At 34.6% G+C, this 26,708-nt stretch overlaps 1 protein-coding gene across 4 annotated transcripts in view; it reads right to left on the bottom strand.

Annotated features, from left to right (window-relative positions):
- Positions 1-407: 407 nt before the first annotated feature.
- Positions 408-26,708, bottom strand: part of LOC145692940 (uncharacterized) — a 110,284-nt gene continuing 83,983 nt past the window's right edge. For all 4 annotated transcript variants that reach the window (XM_081768520.1, XM_081768521.1, XM_081768524.1 and 1 more), the window contains exons 2-4: positions 23,795-23,979; positions 19,204-19,385; positions 408-8,097 (exon numbers count right to left, since the gene is read on the bottom strand). In XM_081768520.1, coding sequence (XP_081624646.1) covers positions 6,858-8,097; positions 19,204-19,385; positions 23,795-23,979 — 1,607 coding nt within the window. In that variant the 3' untranslated portion in view covers positions 408-6,857. The remainder of the gene's footprint in view (positions 8,098-19,203; positions 19,386-23,794; positions 23,980-26,708) is intronic.

The raw sequence follows: 26,708 nt of genomic DNA, 5'->3' as shown, positions 1-26,708 counted from the left end.
TGTAAACACAATCACGCCAGATATACTTTCCAGAGTAAGGAATAAGCTTGATTATTGCCTAGATGTTTGCCATGTGACAGGTGGTGCACACACTGAGTGCCTGTAATGAACATATATCGCATGAAACTTTATGAGTTGTTACACGTCTACCCAAAAAATGAACACAATATTCTTCAAGGTTTTCATTTTATAACCAAGTAAAATCGAGGAGTGTTTTTGTGGTCACACTGTATTTCGTGTTTACTAGCAATGTGTATATTATATACAGCACTGCAGAAAAATTACTTCTTTTTCACAGCTATTTGCGCTTTTATTGGAGGATTTCTCATGACAGGATATTCTTCTAATTAGTGTAACAGGAAAATATAACGAACTAAAAAGGAAAAACTTAAAAGAAAATAAACAAAAACGTTGAAAAATAAACAAAAGTATTTAATTACTTTATGCATGTATATGTATTATATATGGGTTAATTATGAATTTATGAATACAATTTTACAGTGACGGAACCTTAAACTAAATGACTAGATTGATAATAATGAAAACTGAATGCAAGTGTTCTGCTGTGATGTAAAATAGGTATGCCTGTATATATACACCTTGAGCGTTATAAAACTTCAAAATCAACAATACATATTTAAACACATAACTGTCGGTTTCATGACAACGAATAACAAATGTATACATGAAAAAAAATATTGCCAAGTATATGTCAACATTTCAGTCACGAAAGTACTATGAAATCACAATACGAAAATACTGCCATTATGGCATACTATATACATATATATATAAAAATACATCAGTACATTCCATACATGTAGGTATGGCTTTTGAATACACAAATGAGACTGAATGGTACAAAAAAATAATGGAATTATTACAAGTTTGAGGAAAAAATAAAATAAAATATACAAAACAAAAAATACAGCAACCAGTTAATGGATAATGGCAACAGTTATTTTGAAAATAACTGATGATTTTGATTCGTTTGGTTTTCAAGTCTTACGAATGAACCCCCGCACTTAACGCAGACAACCTAATAATAAATCAAAGGTGTTCAGAAAAGCCCAAATGCATTCAAATATACAAAAGTTTACTATTTTCTATAATATTAAAAAAGAAACATAACGACCAAAACAGTTACCATGATTATGCATTTTCATCATAATGTGGTGTATGCTACTGTTGTTTCATTTCAATTACAATCTACAGTACAGTGTTAATATTACTTCTATTAAGCCTGCACGTACCCACTCGGTCTATTGAGTTTCACCGGTTATGCTTAATAGTACTGGGAATATTTTCTTGCAAAAGTACTGATATAAAGTTAAAATGTAAGTATCTGAACTAAAGAATAATAGCAATAAGGATATACTATTATATATATATATATATATTAAATATAAGGGGTCTCATACACCTCACCGTGGGTACTTTGTGATTAATATATTTTTCAAGTAATTCTCAATAGAATGTATATAATTACAGCTTCGGATTTCACTCATCCCACAACCTCAGTAAAAGATTATACCATCTTAGTTTTATATAACTAGCTATTATCTGAATATCAAATCTTCTACGAGTGATATAAATGAATTTATCAAAAATACTATGGGGGATATGAAGAGACAATGTTCTATGATAGCACTAGAAGCATATACTAGAGAGACATAAAAATTGGATATACGTATGATTACAAACCACTTTAGCGCATTGTTACGATATATCACATATTAGTTGCCAAATTAAAAACAAAATAAAAAATAACGAAAAATCAAAGATAAGTTCCACTGTTTTTGTTAACTCATTTGAACTATGTATCTGTATTAAACACCACTAGATGAAGACCAAAGATGGCCTAACGCAAAACTGTTTTTCCAAATTGCCAATACATAGCTGGTCAGTGCAGACTTCAAAAAAAAGAATAAAGCTCCAAAAACACACAAAACCGGTGGTGTTGCTGCCAGCATAGCAGAAAACAGCATTTGTCAGATGTGAGATGGCGGTTCGATTTCTTGATAATTATCTGTCAGGATTTTCTGTTATTCCGTAACTAACACCTTAGCCCATATAAAAGGTATGCTATAGTTCACTTCATTTGATACAACTTCTTTCTGACAGTTGCTTTCTTTCTTTCTTTTTTTTTTTTCCTTCCTGCACGTGGTCATAACAATCAGGCAAGAAGAACTGTTTCTATGGCAACAGCACGTTCAGCCAATTATAGTGGCTCATTTCTCTCGCTCTGCAATGATAAACATTCCACCCTCTCCAGACGTTGCCAATTTGAATATAAACAAATGCACATTGTTTTAGTCGAATGTCAACTTCGAGTAGTGGGCCTCGTGGTTATTGAAAGCACGAGCATTCTTTTTAATTCTCTTTTGTGTCATTTAATTTTATAAAACTGAGATTTACTTGCAGCGAATAATTTCGTGTTTCAATACCCGACGTAAAAGCTGGCAACACAGCACTGAGCACCATGTGCGCGCAGCTAGCTGTCAGCAAGGAAAATTAGTATCAATTACAGTGTAGAATTGGAGTATTAATATTAACTATTTTACAGTATAAAAATATTCTGTATAATATTTTTCCATACTACTCTGGTAAAGACAAAAGCAGAATCTGTTTCATTGACTGATTTATGACCACCAACACTTTCCCCACTTTAGGCTGAATGTACTTGATACACAAGTTCTCAATGTAGGTTCGAACTGTGTCCTATAGTAAATGGAAGTATACCAAACGCAGATATTAAGATTTTTCTTGTTTGTTAGAAAAAGACGAAAAAATCTTTAGGCTGAAGGGAATCGAATCACGGTCTGCTTGATAGGAGGAAGCTTTGCAAACAGTCACTCCAGCGGCGAGATCAGTTTTCTGCATTACCTAATTACCCTGGAACATACTTGCAACTAAGCAGAGATTACAGTTGATTGTGTTGTTATGAACTCAGTTATAGTGCATCTGCCCGGCAAGCAGGAGAATGAAGTTAGATTCCAAGTCAACGACTATTTACTTTTGGTTTCTACTAATGTTGCTTTATATACAGTGTAATATGCGAAAATGAATAGCCAACAAAACTGTGTTTGTCAATAACATTTACAAGGACAGCGCAGTGGAATTAAACTGAAGAATTATTTTCCTAACAGTCATCGTAATTACAGATGTAACTTATGTATATATACATTTCACTGTTAATACAAAAAATAACACCAAAGGAACTATATAAGACAATATGTATATCACATAAATGCCTTTCCACCTTGATATATTCTTGTACTTTGATGAATTCAAAACTATGTGAGCAATTAAACAATTAGCGCCTGCTACATATATTGCTACTTCACATCCATTTTGTCTTTTAACAAAACTGTATTACTTCAAGTAAACATTGAAACGTCAATGTAATTCATATATAACAATATATATTTTTTTAAAATGGATGTAACACTACAAGTATTATTAGTGCAATACCATGTTTCTTTGTTTCCAATCTAATCCACATTTTAACTAATTTATTACACAAAAATTAAAAGATTAATTCTTCTTTAGTTACTCTTGAACTTTCAACCTTTTTCATACTAGAATCGCCTTAACAAGGTTTAAATTGGCAATAATAATATCTAACTGTATTTTATAATTACATTCTAAAGCATACAGCAGTCCTTGTGACGAATAAGGCTTGTTCTCATAAAAGAAATACTGAAATTAGCACTTTCGCTACAAGCATAGTCATCTCACACACATCAAATTTTATTACCCAAATACTGATAATTTATACTTATCTGCGTTCAAACATGTAAAACTTTCTAGTACGAAGATAATTTTAAGGCAAATATGGTATGCAACTACTATCACTTTACAATGTCAACCGAGCGAAAGAAAGTATAACCTATTTGTGGCTATAATCAGAAGAAAACTTACATTTGCCACAAATAAATTTTTTGAGCAAGTAACTACTTTATTAGTTTTATTATTGTTCACCGTGTAGTTACACTAAATGCTTTCGTATTTAGATTATTCAAATAGAAAGTTTCGTGAAGATGTTTTTATTAAGTTTCGAAAAGAAATGTGAAGTTTACACCACGCAAAACAATAAGCAATCAGAAAATGTCAAGGTCATATATTTCTCTAACGTCAGGGATTAAATTCAGATGTCATCGGTGAGATGCCCTGACCAAATTTTAACTTGATCGAGAGGGCACCTTCAATCATGTAGCTTTATTCCAATCAGTGCTTTTCCAGGCATACTTTCAAAAAGCTTTACTCCTCAGAGTTATAGCCACTCCCTTTCCCGCGGAGTTACGATAAATTAAGTATCACTCCCGTGCAGGGTATGCCCTCGTTCTGCCTTCGGCCAAATCTGTTTAAGTGCCCAAGCGCAAATTTTCAATATATGCCAAAAAATTACAAAATTACATTTTATCCCCTCCCTCGGACAAAATTTTCTGGTAGAAAGTGTGATCTCAGTAATGGACCTTAATGCATTAGATATTGAATACTATGTATATATTTGAGACCGATGGTGTTTAGTTTAAATTAAGCGATCTAATGGGGGACCTTGGATTCCCTGAATTTAATCCCTGTTTAACGTGAATAAATCTTTAAATCAACAACAATAATACGCAAAAGTGACATTAAATCCATGAATAAACAGTTCTTGATTTTCAATGTCAAGTAAGGCAATTTTCCCAGTTTTTGTTTAAATTATCCAAAGCATAAATACAAAGAAGTGTGAATAACTATCTCTACCTAGAACTTATTTTATTTCTTACTTTAACACCAATTTTATGGATTAAATTCATTAGCCATTACAGCAACTTCCTGGCTAACTCAAAAATATACGAAGATTTTACGAATATCCCCAATTTCTTGGATATAATCCTAAATTTATTATTGAAATGTTATCAACATTAACATTTTTGTTATTATAGAATAAAATAAGTCTGAGGTGGGGATAGTTATTTTATGTCCAATTGCAGCCATTCTTAAATAACTATTCTTTAAAAAGAACTCTGTGGCATTATACCAATAGCAGCATTTTCCTCCTTTAAAAGACATTATCTTTGCTACATTAATAGTAGTAAAAAAAATCAATGACATGCGTACAATGAGAAAAATCATATATTGTACAATCAAACTGAAAAGTTTATTGGGGTTACATGCGGAAATTCAAAGTATAAGCTCCCCAGAAACCATGTCAGCAAAACAGATGACCACCTATGCACATTTTTGTGTTAGTAACTTTGAAATACAGATAACTATTACTGCACAATCTACTCAATCGACTTATCTGCCTCCTAACTTTCTCTTTTCTATACATTATGCATATAGGAGTGTCAAGTTACACATGTAATGAATTATTTATAGTTAATGTATAACATATACATATGACTTATATGAAAAAATGTTTATGAGTATTTATATCACAATCTAATATAAATTGTGTAGGTAGTTCATCTATTTTTGCTGGCGACTGTATTCGAAACATAGACAGACAATCGACAGATATCTGAGAATTCGAATACATTACAGCTCAGCAGCATATAACAACCACCAAAAGATAAGGCAAGGAGTATTTCTATCTAGATTAACTGTATTATTTACACAAAATACTATACCTAAAATCTGAGCAACGGTATTCACAATTTGATGCCCATTTGGAAGCCAATTAACAATCCCTGTACATTCGAATACAAAAGGTGTACTCAAACCTGAAAACACTTTTAGGAGTAACTTCATAGTTTTCATAAGGGTTAATGTACCTTTATATATATAAAGGGGTAAGAGTTTAAAAAACTGAAAGATAGATATGAACTTTCTTAGTCTTACGTATTCTTGTTTCGTATGTATTCTGTAATATATATATATATATATATATATATATATATACTACAGAATACATACGAAACAAATTCTTTAGTCATTAAATCTTGTACAGGATGTAAATAAAATGCAGGAAAACTTCGAAAAGGAATTCTTTGTTAAATATGGTGGAAAATAACATAAGTGAATGAAAGAAAAATACTTTCCACGATAGTGTAAATTAGGTAACACCAATTTTCAGAATTATCAAGATTTTTTAAAAAAAATAAATATTCACATACTAAGGTATGTTAAACTCCAAAACGGAGAGATCTCGATTCGTAGTAGTAGTTCGCGTTGAAATTTTCCCGTACTAGGTATCCATACGCAACTCTTGAATCTTACAAGCTTACTGTGAAAACTTGGTAATTATTTTTTATGAATAGCTTGTACGGCAATGTTCAAAAAGATCCCTATCGCTGTCCACCTAGTTTTACTCTAGCTCCATAGTAATTTAAAAGCTTAATATTAATTAATTTTGAGAATTCAAGAAGTTAGCAAATCGAATTTGTAAAAGTGCATTATCGAGGATACTCAAAGAGGTAAAGACCATTTTGGATGCAATCTAAGTCACTATTCTACGGAAAGTTCTTAACAAAAACATATTTTATGGGCAAGATTCTCGTTTAAGATTCATTCTGAAGTTATAAGTTTTCGAAATCTTTCCCTTAATCTCATTTCTAAACAAATACATTTTTGACTTATTCTACTATAACTTTTTTCGTCCATTTGGTATAGGAATTCAACTCCCAGTTTTCCTCGCATTTTCTACACACTGTACATAGAAAGTGTCAAAGTTAACACATGTAACATATTATTTATACTTAATATAAAAAAATATGACTTTTTCTTAACAAATACATAGAAACAAAATAATGAACAAAGAGCAAGCGATGATACACATACATTTTTTTAGCATTATAATTCATAAACACAAAAAAAAGAAACATGAAAACTATATCACAACCACTGGAAAATAAAGCACTTTAGTTCTACAAAAACGCACATGCTAAAATGAGAAAGAGCACAGCAACTGGAAATATAATATACACAGCCATTCGTGGATGACAACTGGATGTAAGGAATGCAGTAGTAATATTATCTCTGAGATGGGTAGGTGCTACAACTATCACATGTTCTTCCGTAAGAAATGAAATTGGGAAAACACATTCCGTTTGATTAACACAACTATCAGAGAAATTTGAATATTCATATGTTACTTTGTCGATATCAAACACTGCGATTATGTCATTACTTTCCAGATCATTATCACTGTAAAATATATAGTAATAATAACCGCTCTCGGATATGTTCTGTTCAGTGATCATACTAGATCTCTCTCGGGTTAAGTTTCTGTTGTCTTTACATAGATGCGACGGTGAGAATGAATGTATGAACAATACATCACCATCATAACACTCGTGCAAGCTTTTCTCAAAGCTAGATTCTGATGACATTTCATCCTCACCTGGATCTGTATAGTTAATTGCAGTGCCACCATGTTCAATAGCACCATCTAATTTTTGAGCACCATCCACACTCCTGCGACGTCGAGAATGCCTTGCATCTTTGTGTGCGCGTTCCTTTTCCAATCCTACATTTTCCAAATTATCAGAATTACTGTCGGTATGTTTCCTCCGCTTTCTGCCTCTATCGCGTTTATGCAGGTTTCTTTCCAGTTTCTCCTTTTGCCTTTCTCGTTGGTGTTTCTCTCCGCCCTTGTGTTCTGTATGATGCGCTTCACTCCTGTGGTTGATGTTCAGCTGTTTTTTTCTCAGATGCCTCAACTTATGCCCATTTGCGTCTAACACAACATCTGCTGCAGGTGTCGCATGTATATTTTCTTCACCATCGTCCTCATCGTCTTCTTCATCCTCAACGTCATCATCATCATCCTCATCATCATCGTCGTCATCCATATCTTCCATTCCATGATTTTCAATTTCATCATCATAATCATCATTATGTTTGTTTCCATTAGCAACGTTATATTCTTTCAAGATCTTCAAAATTTCACTGGTTTCAATGGATTCCGTACCAGTATACTTACTCCCATTCAAAGGGTTCTTGACTGGTTTTCCGGTGGCCTCGAACAGTATAGAAACTCCCTCTTCGGTCGGTAAACCACCGCCTTTCCTGATATCTTTCTTTGTGGTATGACTATGATCAAATAAAGCACACGTTCTTAAATTTTTCTCACCTTTCACAATCATTAGACGACCACCCTCGAACCTTAAAAATAAAATAAAATAAAATAATAAATTAAATTAAATTTTAAAAAAAATGATTAACTTCTAAATGTATGTTAAATAAATGGGACAAAGAAACAGGACAAAAGAATGTTTAGAATTCAGCATATGTAAATGGAAGTTGTACGAATTAGTAAAAGACGACTATTAACACAGACATTTAGGTCACATGGACTGTGTCAAAACTCCTGCTGTTCTTGGGATTGAATACAAATGTACGGCTGATCAGGAAAAGGACTGAGAAGTGTAATTAAAATTATGTAGGCGTACGAGAGGATTCAAGTTAACAAAAAATTGGTTACTCATCAATGTACCAAAGGTTGGTTACTTCCCGTGCGAAAACTAAATATTATCCAGACATATTGGAATAACAAGCTAATTCCGTTTTCAGTGGTAAGGTAACAAGAATAAAAATGGATAAAAGAAATATGGTATGGGAAAAGGAATACATACCATCAAATAAATATAATGTAAGAGATGGGTACCAAAAACGGCGAGCAGAGCATAGTGAACGAAAGAAAGGAAGAGTTGAGTTTGGAAGAAGCGCGGTGTCTATGCTATGTCACTGTTGCCAGAATCAAGATTTAAAGCCGGGGGAACCTATCACACATCACCTATCCTGAACTTCACCACTGAAGACGGAACTAGTTTGTTGTTCAGATACATCCGGAGAATATTTAGTTTTCCCATGGAAGGATATATTGGTAAGTAACTAATCTTGTGTCAATGGGAAGTGCAATGTTTAGCGCACCAGCAAACTGTTGGAAAGTTTATGGCAATGTAGCAATGAAGTAATAAAGTAAAAGAATACATACATTAAAATAAATTATTGTTGCTATTATCAGTTCGAAAGCAGCTGAATATTCACGCTATGCTAGAATATAAGTTCAGGAACTACTGTTTACTAAATGTGTGTCTAATATAGTTACAATCTGTACAATGTTTCTACTTGTCTGAAGAAGAAATTCCTGATAATTTTAAATGAAAAATAAAATCAATAACGGAGATAAAAATTACGTTACTTGGTTCAACAAAGACACAAGGTTGACTCTCGGTTAGTCGCATTGTTTCACTCTTTGACTTGTCATTTTATTAGTACTTTACTTACATACATAGCACCCTCCTTTGATGAATTGCTTTTATGGATCACATTTGGAAAAATGAAATGAAATCTTTCAATTATACGTTCCACGGTTATGCCGGCTAGACTAAAGGAGACGGTAATGAAATGGTGGAATGAAGAAAGCGGGAGGAAACAGGACAACCCCGAGAAACCCGACGCACACAGTATTTGTTCACCGCAAAGTTCACTCGGCGCGAGCTGGGATCAAGCCAGGAATCCCAAGCACTGGAGGTGAACGCCTACCACTGGGCCACCGCGGTTCGGATCACATTTGGAATCTCTTCTTCACAGCATCTTTCAAATTATCTACATAATGTTCAGAATCTACATAATATTCTGAATGTTCAGTAAGGAGATTTAACAGAAGTTTGCTTGGTTGACTATAACCGAAGCTATATGGGACGTGGACCTACACCTTAACTTGGGATCTGAACCACCCTTGAGTTTCCATGGGAATTCGAGTTCAGGTCACCCGCACACTCGATAAAAACAGGTGCTACTCAGAGGCATACTTTTGAATCGCGTATTCGAAACTTATTTTGTTAGATTATGAACTGTGTGGTCGACAAATGCCAAGTTTTCTGGTTCACTCCTATTTCCGAAACTTATCAATTCATTATTGTTGTTGGTTGTTGAGTTGAGTTTAACGTCCCGTTCAGCAGCGAGGCTATGTAAGACGTGGGCCTACTGATTAACGTGAAATTCGAACCACATGAGCTCGCGCCGGAAATCGAACCCGGGTCTCCCACGTCAAAGGCGCATACACTAACCGCTTAGCCACGAAGGAGCTCTTATCAATTCATTATTATTTACATCTTTAGCGGAAAAGGCATGTTGAGGGAATGGTTCAATTTAAGATTTTATTTCGTTCCTATAAAAACGATTATTTTACTTCTCGAATACAAAGAAAGATACAATAGTAACTATACTGTTTAGTTATAATTTTTCATGCATAGTTGTCTAAAACAATCATAAATATTATGCATGACAAAAAATAATACAAGACGTAAAAGGCAATTCAATAAAAGATAGGAATAAATTATAAGAACTCGCATTATATCATTTATATATATATATATATATATATATAAATCAGATTCACAACTTTACACCTACTTCAGGTTCTATGTAAAATAAACGTATAGACAAAACTAACACTAATTTTTCGCGTGGTATTTACAAGCACGTAACCTTTTAATTAACACGCACCCATAGCAGCACATCATAGACGTTAGATATTTATACCAATGTACGAAGGAATATACACATTACATAGTTTTGTTGCTGGTTTGTATCTTCATATCGAATACATCTCTTACAGTTCAATTTACTCCGACGTAAAAAGAACGTTATGGTTTGCAAGTTGTTGAAAACTTGGCTTAAATTGCTTCACTGATTCCTAAGTTATTAACCTGATTTCTGTTCAGCGTCCCTTGTAGCAGTGAGACTATGTGAAACGTGAACTTAAAGCTTAACGTGGGATCCGAACCATATTCACTCCTGCCAGGAGTTGAACCAGAGTCTCCTGCGCCAAAGGCTAGTACGCTATTCACATAGCTGCGTGGGAGATCCTAAGTTACGACAACGATACCATTCAATAAGTATCTTTTGCTAACGACTGTAAAAACAATAGCTGTATTTTTGATAGATATGTTTTATTATTATTATTGATTTATAGTAATACCAAGAATGTTGTAACATATATCCTAAAAAAAAAAAAAAAAAAAAAAAATTTAGAAAAAGAAGCAGAGCTCTACTTATGGTGAATCAGGTTCTAGATTAGATCTTATTTTAGCTGCGCCCTCGTCTAATTACAAAAGCAGTTTTAAAATTGTACCATACATTTCTGAACTAGATCCAAGCAAGATGCCGCGGTGGCTCAGTGGTAGAGCGTTAACCTTTGATGCGTGGGGTCCCTGGTTCGATCCCAGCTTGCACCAAGTTTGGCTCTCTGGTGGACAAACACGATGTGAGTGGATTTCCTCTGAGTTCTTCCGTGTCCTACCACTTTCTTCATTCCATCACTTCATTCGTTCTCAACATTATAGTCTCCTTTAGCCTACACGGCATCTACCAAAAATAGAATTTAGCTTTAAGTACACAATGACATAGTAACTAAAAAGAAACCAGGAAAATCAAATCCACAGAACACCAATTAAAAGAGTAATATTCTCGTGAAAGCATATTTCTTTCTATCCTGCTCCCATCAGCTAGTGCCAGGTCTACATATGAACAAGGCTCTTTCCATTTCATTCCTCGTTTTGCCATGTCTTCCTTGATCTCATACTTCAATCTTGTTCGTTGCCTTCCGTTTACTAGTTTTTCTTCTTTTTTATACACCACCGCCTTTCATCTTTAACGGGGGAGGGAGGAGGGTTCAGTCGGTTTAAAATCATCTTTACGTGTCCAGACTACTTAAATCTAATTATTCTTATTCTTTCTCTCATATTTTCAACTAATTGCTTCTTGTTCGTACGGTCCAGATTCCACGTGGGGTTCTCATTTTAAATACAATAAATCGCATATCATACAGTTTCAGTGCTGAAGAAGAACGTTAAATTTTTATTTAACCAATCAGCACGCTTATAATCTTTCAACCACTCTTTGTCAATACATATGTTTCTGTCCCATACACTGTGACAAGGTATGTACTGTATCTTTATTTAAAAGAAAGGTTTCACTTGCTACAATGACTCTCAATTTTATTTGTTCATTAGCTCTTTATGCAGTGTATTATACTGTCTACTATTACATATTTCCGTTCCGAAGTACTTGTCCACCTCTTCCATTACTTCCTTCGCTAGTTCTATTTCTTTCCTTGTTCTTTGTAGCACTTGCCTTTTCTTTGCTAATCTTGAGTATTGTATTAATTTTCCATATATTCAATTATACGTTTTACTTCTTTTGTCCCCTTTCTTTTTATCCTTTTCTCTCTTGGAGGCTATATACTGTGGTAGGGAACAGCCTATTGTGTGAAGATTGATCTTGGATGATGGTCTGCGTACACACAACTGCACCGGATTAGGTCCTGGTCGTGGTTTGGAGACCACATTAATAGTAGGTTGTGTCCTACATAACCTTGGTGTTGCATAAAGACATATATAATAAATCCTTTCTCATCTCATTAAACAAAAGATGAGGCCGTTCACTTTCTTCTTTAACACTCCTGTTGCTTCTACTCTCGTTCCTATTCAGTGTTTTTCGTATATTTCTCTGATCCAATTTATGTATTTATGCATTCTTCCTACATTCCTTACATCCTCCCGCAATTTTGTTCTTAAACGTATATTAAGCTTTTTCAATATACTGTGTATATATATGAATACTATTATTGTATCTTTGCCGAATTTCTATTTTTTTCTATTATTTGTCTTGCAAAGATTAGAGCCATAGCGTATCTTTCCTTCCCTCAATCGACTTCCATATTCAAACTATTCTTTTCTTCTTCAATTTTCCTCTTCAGAACTGTTTTTTCAAATATTTGTGTTATTTGATTTGTTGTCATCATCACTCTTTTGTTTGTATTTTCTATGGCTTACAAAAAAAAAAAAAAAAAAAAAAAAAAAACAGCAGTATTATGTATTCTTTTGCCCAATCTGTTGGTACGTTCTTCTCATCGCATATTCGTCAATAAACCCTATTCCTTCACTGCATTCCTTATGGTCCTACCACTTTCATCATTTCTATACTCATTTCACCAGGTCCAGCTAATTATTATTTTCTCTTTCTTCATTGCTCTTGATATCTCTTTCGTTGTTATAGAGCTATTTCTTGGTGTGCATTTTTATTACAATTTTCCTTACATTATGTTTCTTCCTGTTCTACTTCCCCATCTAGTAATATTTTAAATTACTTTCATGTTGCCTTTATTTCTTCCTGTGTTTCTGCTACTTTCTTTCTTCTTTTCCACTTTTATTACTTCCTTTGTCCTCTGTTACCTCCGTCGTCCCACTTTTTAATTTCTTAATCATTTACTTCCAATTTTTCGTTCCTTCCTAATAATTCACTCCATGTTTTATTCTTTTGCTTTCTGACAGTTTCTTTACTTTTTTTTCTTTTATGTATTGACTTTCTCAATCTTCCATCTTCCCTTCACTCATCTTCTCCAGGCTTTTTTTTTTTCTGCACTGCCTTCCTTGTTGTTTCGTTTGGCCATAAATTGTCCCTATCTTGAGAAGCTCTTGTTTACGTTTGTTCCACTTTTCTTGTACTGGTATTTCGTTTAGATCTCTTAAATTTATTTCTAGTACGCTATTTTTTTTCTATCTATTTGATGTATTTTATGCTTCTGGGTTTTCTCTTCTTGAACGTCCCATCAATAACTTGAATAAAGACTTTACCTTGCATCCGGGAAGCAAACAAAATACATTTCCATCATGCTCTCTGGCATCATTTTCGATGTTATCAACTTCGCATCGATGCCTTAACAGGAAGACAAGGTCATCAGTTAAGAGTACGCACAAAAATACAACGCCACCCTCAAAAAGGTGAAAGGCATTTCCACCTTATAATGTTCTTTTCTTCTCTCTTCCAAAAATTACGTTTATTAGTTTTCTGGAAATCGGGATTGAACTTACCTATTTGTCTTAAAAGAGGGTTTCCACAAAAGGAAGAAACCCACTTCATATTACTAGTTTAGCAGTGCAGTTGAAGATACTGAAAAAGATGCCACAGAACATCGAAACTGTACGGAAAAGTATTTTGCTCTTAGATGAAAGGTAAGGTCTTTTTATTTGATTAGCAGACGTTTCCCACTATTAGTCTACAATTTCTTTAAAAATAATCTAGCACTCAAATAAAACCATCATTTTATTGTTTTCATCGGAGCATACAACAATTTCATCCTTAACTAAAGGTGAAGTTCAATGTGAGGTATTAAGAATTTCCTGCAATTTCAATATAAAATTTTTAATAACTTTGCTGTACAGCTTTCCATCAACTACTTAAGATTGTTTATTAAACGGAAGTAACTCACGTATTTTTAATACTATTTCCAAAAAATGATACTGTGTAACATTAACAGACAAAACCATATCGACGAAGAAATTAAATGTCGATTGAAAGAGAAGTAAATTATTATTATTATTATTATTATTATTATTTATTTATTTATTTATTTATTTATTTGCTTGTCTTGTCTGCGAATTCTGTAGAAAAATTTGAAAGCATGGTCGCTTACTTTGAGGGACGAGCACAGATTGAAAGTATCTGAGGATAAAATCCTGAGACGTATATTCGGACCCAAGAGGGAGGGGAATGGAAATAGTGGAACAAGGAACTGAATAATATACCGTTTATCTAACATTGTTACGGTCATTAAATCTAGAGGGCTCAGATTGGCAAGTCATGTAGCCAAAATGGAAGAAAGTAGGAACGCTATTAAAATTTTAACTGCAAATCCAATTGGAAAACGACCATTAGCAAGACTTAGGCGCAGATGCAAGGACGGACAATATTAAGATGGAACTTACTGAAATAGGACTACAAAATAGAAACTGGATTCAATTAGCTAAGGACAGAAGCCAATGGAGAGCTTTTGTAAACGCTGCATTGAACAGGGTTGTGAAAAAAAAAAAGTTTTCTTAAAAAGAAAGAAAGAAAGAGAAAAAGGCTGGTGGACTTCACTGAATAAAATTGGGTTTCATTACATTTTGTACGTAATTTAAATCCATTTTTTCTATTTAAAATACCACTTACGCATTCGGTAAAACTATGGAACTCTCCTGTTGCACAAACGGAATCCGTGAAGCCCTATAAGCGGTTTGTGTGCGATACACGTTGCACCACTGACACTCGCTTATTCCCATTTCTTTCTTTCTCTTTCTTTCTTTCTCACTCTCTCTCTCTCTCTCTCTCTAAGACAATTCCGTAGAATAACAGCAAGGCGGGTAATCAATATGTGGACAATTTTTAGAGTAACAAAGTGGAGGGTAATTCATATAATATGATACAGAACAGAAACAAAATCCTTTATTACAATGTTTGCAGCCAGTGTTCCGCGGTGAATGCAGGATAAAAGGTGTGACGCAAACTTCTATCCATTCTAAGAAATTAATTAAGTTTTTATTATGAATTTGTTCTTATTATTATGCTTTATATCCTTTATAATATTTTATTCTCTGCTGTATTTTATTCCGTGCACTGAATTTTTGTCGGTTGATGAAACGAAACAAAATAAAACAAAAATTAAGAACTTCTATAGCATGTGCTTCGGAAAATCTACAGAAAGCTAGTTGTATGAAAGCCTAACTTCCTGTAATGCGAAACTCGCATACACACATGGCTGAAACATTGTTAGAAATTGTTCGTAAAGAGATGGTGAAAGTATCTCTGGAAAGCTACTAGTCAAATTTAAAATTCCTCTCTCTGCTGACACAATCAGTTGCCAAATTAAAACATCAGAGTGGAAAGATTAAATCCGGCAAGTGAATGGCCATTAATATTAATTTATTTCCGATATGAAGATTTGTGTTTTTTCATTTTTAAAATTCTTTTAACCAGTTTTTACCTATCCAAATTTCTCCCCCGTATTTTAAATCCTCCTCGAACTGTGTCTAGGGTGAAGATGGAATAGAATTCTCCGAAAGCGCTTAGGATTTTTGCTGTGAGTACTAGTCTTTGGTTTTTATTTCTTGCCAAATATTATCACCGCTCGCAATAATGTGAAAGGACACCGTACAAAAAGCATTGCATTTCCTCGTCTGTCCGATTTGGGTGACTTCTGGATATGTTGTAGCTGAGGACACCCTGGTCAATTGTTTAAATGGAGCCAACTCCATATGACCAACCCTGTGACCTCCAGAGGTCACCAAAAGTATTACATTTCCTCGTCTGTCCGATTTGGGTGATTTTTGGATATGCTGTAGCCGAGGACCCCCTGGTTAATTGATTATATGGGGCCAACTCCCTATGACCAACCCTGTGACCTCCAGAAATCACTAAAAGTCACCGTTACGTGAACTATCCTCATTTGCCGTAGTCCAGTGTAACACACAACTATTTTTTGCATACCAAATTTGAACCAGTTCTATCAACACCCGTTGTGTGAGCTTTGGTGATCTTTGGAGGGCACAGGGTTGATCATAGGGAGTTGGTCCCACATAAACAATTGACCAGAGGTCCTCAGCTACAACATATTCAAAACTCTCCCAAATCGGACAGACGAGGAAATGCAATGCTGTTCGTAAGGTGTGACCTTTGGAGGTCACAGGGTTTATCATAGGGAGTTGGCACCATATAAACAATTGACCGGGGGGTCCTCAGCTGCAACACATCCAAAAATCGCCTACATCGGACAGACGAGAAATGCACTTCTTTTTGTACGGTGTCCTTTAGTATGTGTTTGTACTAATACGTGAGTATGTACTACAAAAACAAAGGCAATATGGTCCCATTGCTTTGTATTCCAGATTATAGTTTAACATCTTTCAACTGACCGAGCGCGAATAAAATTTCTATACATATATTTTTCTGTAGTAGAAATACAATTGAAGAAACAAACTATAATCACATAAAGATTATAGTTTTAATCCAAGTTTGAAATATATTGTTGGAGATGGGTGTTTTGAATTTTACTGTGAGATTTAACCTCTCCCCCCAAAAAAACGTATTTCTGAGGTGACGAAAACTCCAACAACCCTAAGTAATACCCAAGTATTTTTCTTAACTTTAACATACCACGATTATGCCAAGGGTTAATGGAAAAGGCAATGACGATGGAACGAAGGAAATAGGAGAAAATGGGAGTCACCAACATAAGGTATTTGTTCACCAAAAAGTCCACTTGGCGCGAACTGGGATCCCAAGTATTGTTTTACCTTGAGTTATATACGCCATCATCACCTTGGACTCTGTTCCTCATGTTATACGTAACACAATGGCCACCTTAAGAAACATTTGCATCAACTAACTGCTCATCTACAATTTGGCCTCTGAAACTAAAAAGGTCTCTCATTTTGCATTACCACCGACTGTCTGTTTCAGCACACGCCATCGCATTAGTCAATCTGACATACTACAGACCTCACTTAACATACCTTTAACAACGTGCAGGCGGTCCACATTCATCCTCCATGTTACTACCTTACATATTTTACGTACTGGAAACTTGTTCTTAACGAAATTGCATTTATTATTATTATTATTATTATTATTATTATTATTATTATTATTATTATTTGGTCTAGGAATTAATTCGTGCGGTTGGTACGCACACATTGAAGCTGTAGTACAAACACAAAATACATAAATACCTTAAGAAAAATATTGTCCATCGCTAGCCACCACTTTCGCCCATCTGTCAGGCAATGTACGGATTCCGTGGCGAAAGAAGTCCTCATCCTTGGAAGCGATCCAGTCAGAGACCCATGTTTCGATATCTTCTGAAGAAGTAAACCGCTGTCCAATCAAATCGTTGTTCATGCAATCGAACAAGTAGTAGTCCGAAGGAGCAACGTCTGGTGAATACGGCGGGTGGGGTAAAACTTCCCATCCGACATTTTCTAAATAGGTTTTGACCGGTTTTGCGACATGTGGGCGAGCGTTATCATGTTGAACAATAAGTTTATCATGTCTGTTCTCCCATTCTGGTCGTGTTCTGGCCAGAGCTTGCTTCAAACGCATTAATTGTCGTCGATAACGTTCTCCATTCATAGTTTCACCCGGTTGCAGCAGCTCATAGTACACCACACCTTTCATATCCCACCATATGCACAGCATAACCTTTGCACAGTGAATATCTCGTTTTGGTTGTGATGGACCTGGTTCACCTGGTTTCACCCAGGCCATTTTTCGTTTAGGGTTCTCGTAATGGATCCACTTCCCATCACCCGTAATAATTCGATGCAGAAACCCCTTTCTGCTCTGTCGTTGAAGCAGCAATTCGCAAATGGTTTTTCGTCTTTCAACGTCTCTGTCTTTCAATTCATGTGGTACCCAATGTGACATCTTTTGAATCATTCCCATGCCTTTCAAGCGTTTGGAGACTGTTGTTTGATCAACGCCTACTGCTGCTGCAAGTTGTTCCTGCGTTTGACACGAATCCTGCTCGAGCAATGCTGTCAATTCTTCGTCTTGAAATTTTTTTGGCTGTCCAGCTCGCTCTTGGTCTGCCAAGCCGAAATCACCACTTCTAAACCGTGCAAACCACTTCTGACACGTTCGCTCAGCTAGAGCATGGTCACCATACACTTCCACCAAAATACGATGACTTTCAGTCGCACTTTTCTGCATGTTAAAGTAATGCAGCAGGACACCCCGCAAAAACACTTTATCAGGCACAAATTGCGCCATGTTCACTTAACTACAAACTGGTGTTGTTGACGCTTTAATCCACTGCCCTATACTACGAACGATACGCGATGACAGGGGTTTGCAACACATGTGTGGATACACGGAACTGTGGGACGCTCCGTTCGTTGCGCCATCTCTTGTCCACCCGCACGAATTAATTCCTAGACCAAATATTATTATTATTATTATTATTATTATTATTTGACATATTCTATATCATGCAATCTGATTACTGAATCCAATGAATTATTCGTTGTATTATTGCTTCTCTGAATATGTTTCTTTTTTATTCCTTGATTGTATTGTTATTCGTTCTACAGTTAACAAGGATTTATGGGAGAGCCGCAAGTTAAACAGTACGGAGAATATACAGTAATTAAAACTAAAAATATGATTAATGAAACTCTTGAGAATGTCTTCATATGAACTGAGTATAAAATTATGTTCTCTCTCTGTCTTTCCAATGTTATAAATTCTCAATAAATACTAATCTTCTTCAGTAAAATTAAAAAAAAAAAAAAAAAAAAGTTTCCCATCACTTTTATTAGCCACTGTATTCTTACATCCTACAATTTAAGTTTTGCAAAAAAGGTAATAGCAGGCATTACATTAGAACTGCCATCATTCTGCAAAACTAAGATAAAATATTCAAAACTTTACTAAACTAGCACTAACCTGGAACATACTGTTAAGTCGACAGTGGAACCTTTGAGAAGATAAAATCCCCAATATTCTATCGTGTCATCAGGTATCACCATGTGCTTCTTCAACTGAACATGTTTTCGGTTATTGCTAAATATAAGTTCATGCTGTAGTTGATAGGCAGTGAAAGTCATGTTCATTTTCAAACCATGTTCCTACAGAACAATCAAACAACGAGGTAGAGAATATTACACATATAAGCAAAAACATAGATATTACGAAATAGGATCAGAAACAAATGACAGCATTTGAAATGTGGATATGAAGAAAATTAGCTAGTGAAATGAATAAATTGTAATAAAATATCCCAAATATCACTCAATTTCAAACCTTCCTCTCTGTATCACGTAATTTTATTTCCATTGCTTCTTTCAATACTCTTTTTTTTTTTTTATATATATATATCTGTGAGTGGATCATCTTATAACCAGCGCAATTCGAAACAAACTTTATGCCGTTGTTTTAATGCAGGATACAATAATGCTGACTTCTCTTGTGACTCTGAAAATAAAATAAACAAAACACAAATGGAACACCAAAATTTTAACTTTTTAATTATAGTTTAGCATTGTTTCAGTGGAAAATTTGGTCTGAGGGGTGTAACTGTAGAAACGGCATAATGTAAAGGAAGAAAATTATCTTGATTGCAACTGACGGATGATATTACAGATGCCAATTCTTAACGTTAAAACTCAGGTAACAGGATTCACACTGAAATTTTGACACTGAACTCCCCAAATTTTCTTGACCAAGCAAACTAAATTCTTCTTGACCCCTGACACTGCGAACACTTAACATTTACAGTTAAGTTTAGAAAAAAAAAAATAACTTTTTTAATCGATCTTCACTATTCCCATAGGCGTGCAACGCTCTCCTTTTTATTTCTGAAATACAATACAAGATTATTTTCTTACTGTAAATACTTATTATGAATCAAACTTTTGTAATGCATCAGAACGCTAGCACCAAACAATAATAACTTAATATATCTTTAATATCTCGGCATTCTGATCTCTTTGATTGTCTACAACCAACCAAATTTATTTTTGCCTTCCCCAGCATTCGAATTGTTTTTTTTTTTTTTTTTTTTTTTAATTTGTCCTTCTTTCGGTGCTCCTTAAGCTTTTCTATTTGTAAATATAATTTTATTTTACAGCCCCTTTTAAATGTTTTGATTCTTTCAGGTGCCCTTCGTAGTTTAGAAAGAGAAGTAAAAACCTGACTTCAGTGAAATACAGCAATTTCCCTGACTTTCGGCGCATTTTGAAGTATTTCTCTGACTTTCACTGACCTTCCCACACTTTCAAGGTCAGTGGGGACCCTGGATATTTTACATCACTTACATTTCCCATTTACCTGTCTCAGAGCACACAATTTTTCACAACTGTGCATTTGACATATCCGCCCCTCCCCAGGCTTTTCAATGTTCGTTGGCAAGCCACTTACACTATTATCTTATCCGCGAAGCACTCACTGATCTTAGCCGTTTACCATTTTACTATACCCTCCATTTTCCATACACTTAATTTTATCACTATAATTTGTTCTCTACCTACTTTTCATTTTGCATTATTTTCAATATCTTAGTATTATTAATAAATGATTATTTTTTAAATATAGTTGGAATATAGGTTGCAGTTTAACGTTCGTTTTTAGCACTGGGGCTATATGAGACGTGGCCTTATAGTTTAAGGTATAATCTGAACCACCGTAATGAGTTTAAATTAGTGGTGGCCACAAAAACCGGTTTTTAGGTTTTCGGTTTTCTTCAAAATCGATTCGGTTTTAACCGAAACCGGTTATCGGTTTTCTCCAAAACCGGTTCGGTTTTTCACCTGCTCCGGTTTCGGTTTTCTTCAAAACCGATTCCGTTTTTTTTTCCAAAATTTGTTCTATTTCTGACCAGAATGGTGTTTCGTTGTTCTCCGGAAACCGAATCCATTTCCACAGAAATAGTTTTGTGTGTTTTCGAAATGTTTTCACCGAAACCAGGTTTCGGTGAAAAACCGAACCGGTTTTTGGAGAAAACCGAAATGTCGGTTTTTCGGGTTTCGATTTTTATAGAAACCGGTTTTCGGTTTTTATAAAAACCGGTTTTGCCCATCCCTAGTTTAAATCTCAAGGCTTTCCCACCGGTAATCGAACCCGGAATCCTGTGTGCATGTGGGGATGGCTATTGGAACAATGGAGTTCCGAAGAGTAAACAAGAAAAGGAGATGAATGAATTATCAGTAAATAGTTAAAACTATCAGATCTCTAAAAGCACTTTCGTTAAAATGGTTCATTAGGTAGAAAGAGGAGTACAGAGAAATGGAAAAGAAATAAAGAACAGAGAAAAGCTTCAGAAGCATCCAAGCAAGCACCATATTGTAATATTTGTTTAATTTTTTCATTAATTTGTGTTTATCTGTTAATTATTCTTCGTTCTCCTATACTTCTATTGATCCATCCGGTGGGCAAAATAATGTAAATAATCGTGATGTCATGTAAAACCATCTTTGAGTCACAATCATTATCTCTACGTCGGTCGCTGTGGTTTGCGATAGACTTTTTTCCTCACTACTAAGTGGACTCTGTTCAAACTCTAACGCTAACGAGTTCATTCGTGACTGTCGTGGTATTATGTTTGTCGTTATTGTATCTGACCTTACAGACTTCCTAAACAGACTGTCTTCTGAGACCTATTTAGTTGATGCGCAACTATAGTCGCAGGTGTCCTGAGAATATCGCAAGCTTCTGTCGGGTGTCATGCGAGAAAAGTGCACGGGAAAACTTCTTCCGTGAAATCTAATACGAGCAAAAAACTCTAACAGGGATAGTTCTTTCAAGCTACAGTGATGAATTTATGAATGACATACATATTTTCGATTGGATTGAGTTTAACTAAGTGAGGCAGAACCTACTGTTACTGTTTAGTAATGACCTTGCCAATGACCTAAACAGTGTCAAAGCATTTGGAGAAAGCTGGTTAAAAAAGAACCTCGAAGTTTGAGTGCCACATGCTTTGACTCAAAAATATTTACTCAATCAAATTTCCATCTTCGAATCTTAACTCAAGACGTTTCTGAAACTGTTAATCATGTGTAGTGAAAAGTGGATAACCTACAACAACAATGTACGAAAAAGATCGTTATCGAAGAGAAAAATCTCCATCTGTGGCAAAACTCACACTGACATCCAGGACGGTAATGTTGTGCATTTGGTGGGATTGAAGGTAGAACGTGGGTGACGAGCTGCTGCCAGCGGACAAAACGATAGACTCGGACTTGTACTGTCGACAATTAGCGTAGGTGAACATAGCAATTCAGAAGAAAGGTCGGAACCTTCAACAGAAAGAACGTCATATTCCACGGTGAGAATCCCAGACTTCATACATCTTTAATGACTCGTAAGAAATTTAAAGAACTTGGCTGAAAAGTTTTAATGTATCTACCGTATAGCCCGCACGTGGCGTTGTCAGACTATCACTTACTTAGATCTCTGCAGAACTCCTGAATAATGTTGAATTAGTTTCAAAAAAGGTCTGTTTAAACCTCGTGTCACAATTTTTTTTGACCAGAAACCACAAAGTTCTATAGCGACGAAATTATGGTGTTGCCGGACAAATGACAGGTCGTCATCGAACAAAGTGGTGCACATGTGATTTCATAATGTTATTTTCAAATGATAATAAATATCTTAAATTTGACTTCCACAGGCTCAATACTTTTTAGACAATCTAATATTTGCAAGGTGCTTGGGAAATGTTATTGGCTTGAAATCTAGATAGCATTGGTCAAAGAAGATTCACACTTATTTGATTTAATTTCAAGTGAATAAGTATACAGGGCTTTCCCAACAAGTAGGTGGCCAGTTTCTCTTTTTCTTTCTTTTTAACAAGACTATGTATTGAAGACTAACTCCAAGACTATCTCTAGAATGATACGGTTGGAATTTTTTCCTTCATATTTTTACTTCTTTAACTTTCATTATTGAACTTGTTAAATAACTTTTATGATGAAAAATAAAACAGAAAAATTATACACATAAATTAAATGCATGATATACATGAACTGAGAAGTGTAGTCGAAAAAGTTAACCGAAATGTTCGATAAAGACATGTGAAGTACAAATTTGTGCGTGAAATGGTATCTTCTAGCCACCTGTTCAAAAGTCCCTTTTTAACTGTTCTTTATTCAAAGACCCTCTACTACTGATAAGGCCCTATACTTCAAAGACCTTCAAGTACTACCCTGTACTGATCAAAATATTTTGAATGCAATGAAAGTTATTAAGTTTTTTGAGCATACCTTTAAATTACATAATTAATACTTCATGCTCACGTACAATTTGCATTTTTACTACTTCATACACACGTAAAATGAGAGACTCGAATTGTATATTTATGAATTTGTTTCGACTTCTACTTCATAAATTTAGTAGAATAACTAGTTTCCTTCACTGCTGAAAATACTACGAATACAAAGCTTTTAAATTGCCACGTAAATTTTTAAAATTTGTTCAGCAGTTTGCTATTCAAGAAGCAACAAGTAAACGCAAATGATATATATATAATAAATTTTACCTGGCAAAATATACTTGATATTCCATCACTAACATCAATAACATCTGATTCAGCTACTGAATAAGTAACGTCTGCAAAAACACTATGCCTGAGGTACAAGGGTATTATAAGTAAAATTGTAGGAAGAACAGCAGTTAAAATGCAAAATGTTATCACACGGCGTGGTCCATGCATTCTCCCAAATCCTAAAGAAAAGAAAAAAATATATAAATTAGAAACTAAATACATTACTATATTCACATCATTCTCCATATATTTGTTAAAATTTCACTTAAAATATCTGACAGAATTATTTTGTACTTAAGTATATGTTCATATTTCATTTAATGTAGCAACAATGAACACTAAAACGAATGAAAATTCTAACCGTAGATACTGAGAAGGGAAGTTTTGATTTTCGCTTTCAAGAAATTTCCTTTACAAGGACATAAACAAACATAGAATTCGTCAATTTCAATCATTTTTATTGTGTATATCGTACAAGTGTCTCTTTGTATGGTTCAAGAAATTGTATGAGGCGGGCCTTGGTTATAGATATAACCAAGCATAAATGTACAAGCACACCTTATAAAGTACGGGACAAAAATAAAGGACCAAAATCTCCATTAAAACTAATATCGGTTTTGGTCATATATTTATGAATCCGTACTTTAATACACTAGTTTTATTGGGAGTATTTAGGTGAGAGTAATTGGGTGTGACTTATACTCAGTTAAATTCTCAAACTCACATGTTACAACAACCTGTATAATTTAACATGCAGTTTCTATTATATATTAGGTGTTCTTCTTTGTGAGTTTTTGTAGTCTAGCTTTTGCGCATTACTTCACTTGCTTTTGTTACAAGAAATGCGGTATAATGGTTAGTTTTAGGTTTTTATAAATTTTGTTGTTGAAGAAGTAGTATGTTTTTCAGGAACCAGAAATATGATAGTCCCTGGTATAATTTTTCTTATTATTATTTTAAACATAGCATATTTGAAGTTTTGATTAATTTAGGAATACGCGAAGAAAGGAAGTAGTTGACATAGTGCTAAATTTGAGAATTTCAATTTTAAAAATTACAACTGGAACCACCCTGATTTCTAACTGACTAGACTCCTAAGGAACTGATTCTTTGGAACATTTAAGAAATTGTTCCAAGGAATCAGTTCCTTAGGAATCGATTCACTGAATGAATTACCTAAAGTAAAGACTTATCATTAGCCTAAAACCTAAGTTACGGTTGGTTAACACCTCTTCCAAGCGGTATCAATTAATCTGAACGAAACTTATTTCACTGGATGGATCAAGCATGACGTATTTCCGCCAGTCTTTTTGGCATCCTTTGCTTTCGGTGAGTTTTAAACACAACAGATAAATTTGGAAATTATATAATTTTATTTTGAATTGACTGATACACATTACAATAAAAAGCAGAACTAGTTTTTTGTGTAAATTTCTGAAAGAAGAAACTTGAAAGCGCGCATGGATCAAAAATACGAAAGGTAAGGAAAGAAATTCGCATGAAAATATAATGAAACACACACCTGCCAAAACTTTCTTTACCTAGCACACGTGTTGTTTCGAACCGAAAACGTGACTTCTGGAGCTCTGTACTTAGGTTAGCAATTAGGGCGAAAGTTGTATTTATTATTTTTATAAGCGGTTATAAACATGGAACTATTTGGCACGCGGACGGAACTACTCACAGCAACGTTGGATTGCGGGAAAGTAACGAGCACTTGTATTTTGAACATATGTTCTTTACCACATAGTGCCATAAGAAATACACGATGAAGTGAAGTGCTATGACAAGACAGAACCACTAAGTAATCGTACAAACATCGCAAAGCTGTTCAACTTAAAAGACATGTATTTTGTATCATATAGTGTTTTCTCACTAACCTTGTTTATGCGTATTGTATACCCAGTTTCGCTGATAGTCTGCTTCCTACGGACGCATCTTCCCCCCGCTAACACTCGGGCTCCCTGCTACGCTCCTGCCCTGACTCGATTAGATAGTATTCGTAATTTTTAGTGACATCCTAGCACAAGTTGATTAGTGTTTTATCCACTGTAGTTTTTATGCCATACGTCCACACAGTACTTACACTTAGCCTGGGTTTGCAAAAACCATAGTTTTTATTGATAAAAACAAAAAAACCGTTTTTTTTTTTTTTTTTGTTTAAACCCTTTTTTTGAGCCAGGTTTTTTTGGTTTAAATAATTTGCTCTATGTATTTATATCACATATGGGCAGAAATAAGTTTGTTTCACCTTGGTGTTATAAGGGGTTACATAAGCTTAAAGCGGAGTCCAAACCGTTTCTCGACTTACATCCGAAATAAATTGTCCTCCATTTGAACTCGAAACCGGGACTACTTGGCCACAAATGAGACACATCTGCCTACTCACTCTTAAAGGACTCCTGATACGTTGTATTGATCTTTACATACTTATAATATAATTGTCTAATTGTCAAGAGTCATTTGAGAAGAACAAAAAGATAAACAGTAGCACAAGTGAAACCATTATAAATATTACAGATGGACAATTTGAAAATACTTCAGAGTACAGAAGAACTAATTAAGTCAAGTTAGCTCACTACGACTTTTGTTATAGTCCAAGTTAAAGAAATACGACGGCTTAATTTGCATATCAGTAAGAAAAGTGAATAAAGATAAGCATTATTTGAGTCCACTTTGGCTCTGGCCCATTTATACATAAATAGATACCAAAGATATTTCTGATTTCAGCAAATGACTCCCCCCCCCCTAAAAAAAGTACGGTATTTCGATGAATTTTATCAATAGTAAATATTATTTAAACGAAACAATATTTAGAATTTTTCTTTGATTGCAATTGCATAACAATAATAATAAACTATAAAAAAAATCACAAAAGAAACATTCATAAACTTATAAAAGAGTTGCT

The sequence above is a fragment of the Thermobia domestica genome, chromosome 8 (genome assembly GCF_964235325.1).
Source record: "Thermobia domestica chromosome 8, izTheDome1.hap1.1, whole genome shotgun sequence".
NCBI lineage: Eukaryota > Metazoa > Arthropoda > Insecta > Zygentoma > Lepismatidae > Thermobia > Thermobia domestica.
The sequence above is the reverse complement of the archived record's forward strand: the minus strand, read 5'-3'. Positions and strand labels throughout refer to the sequence as shown.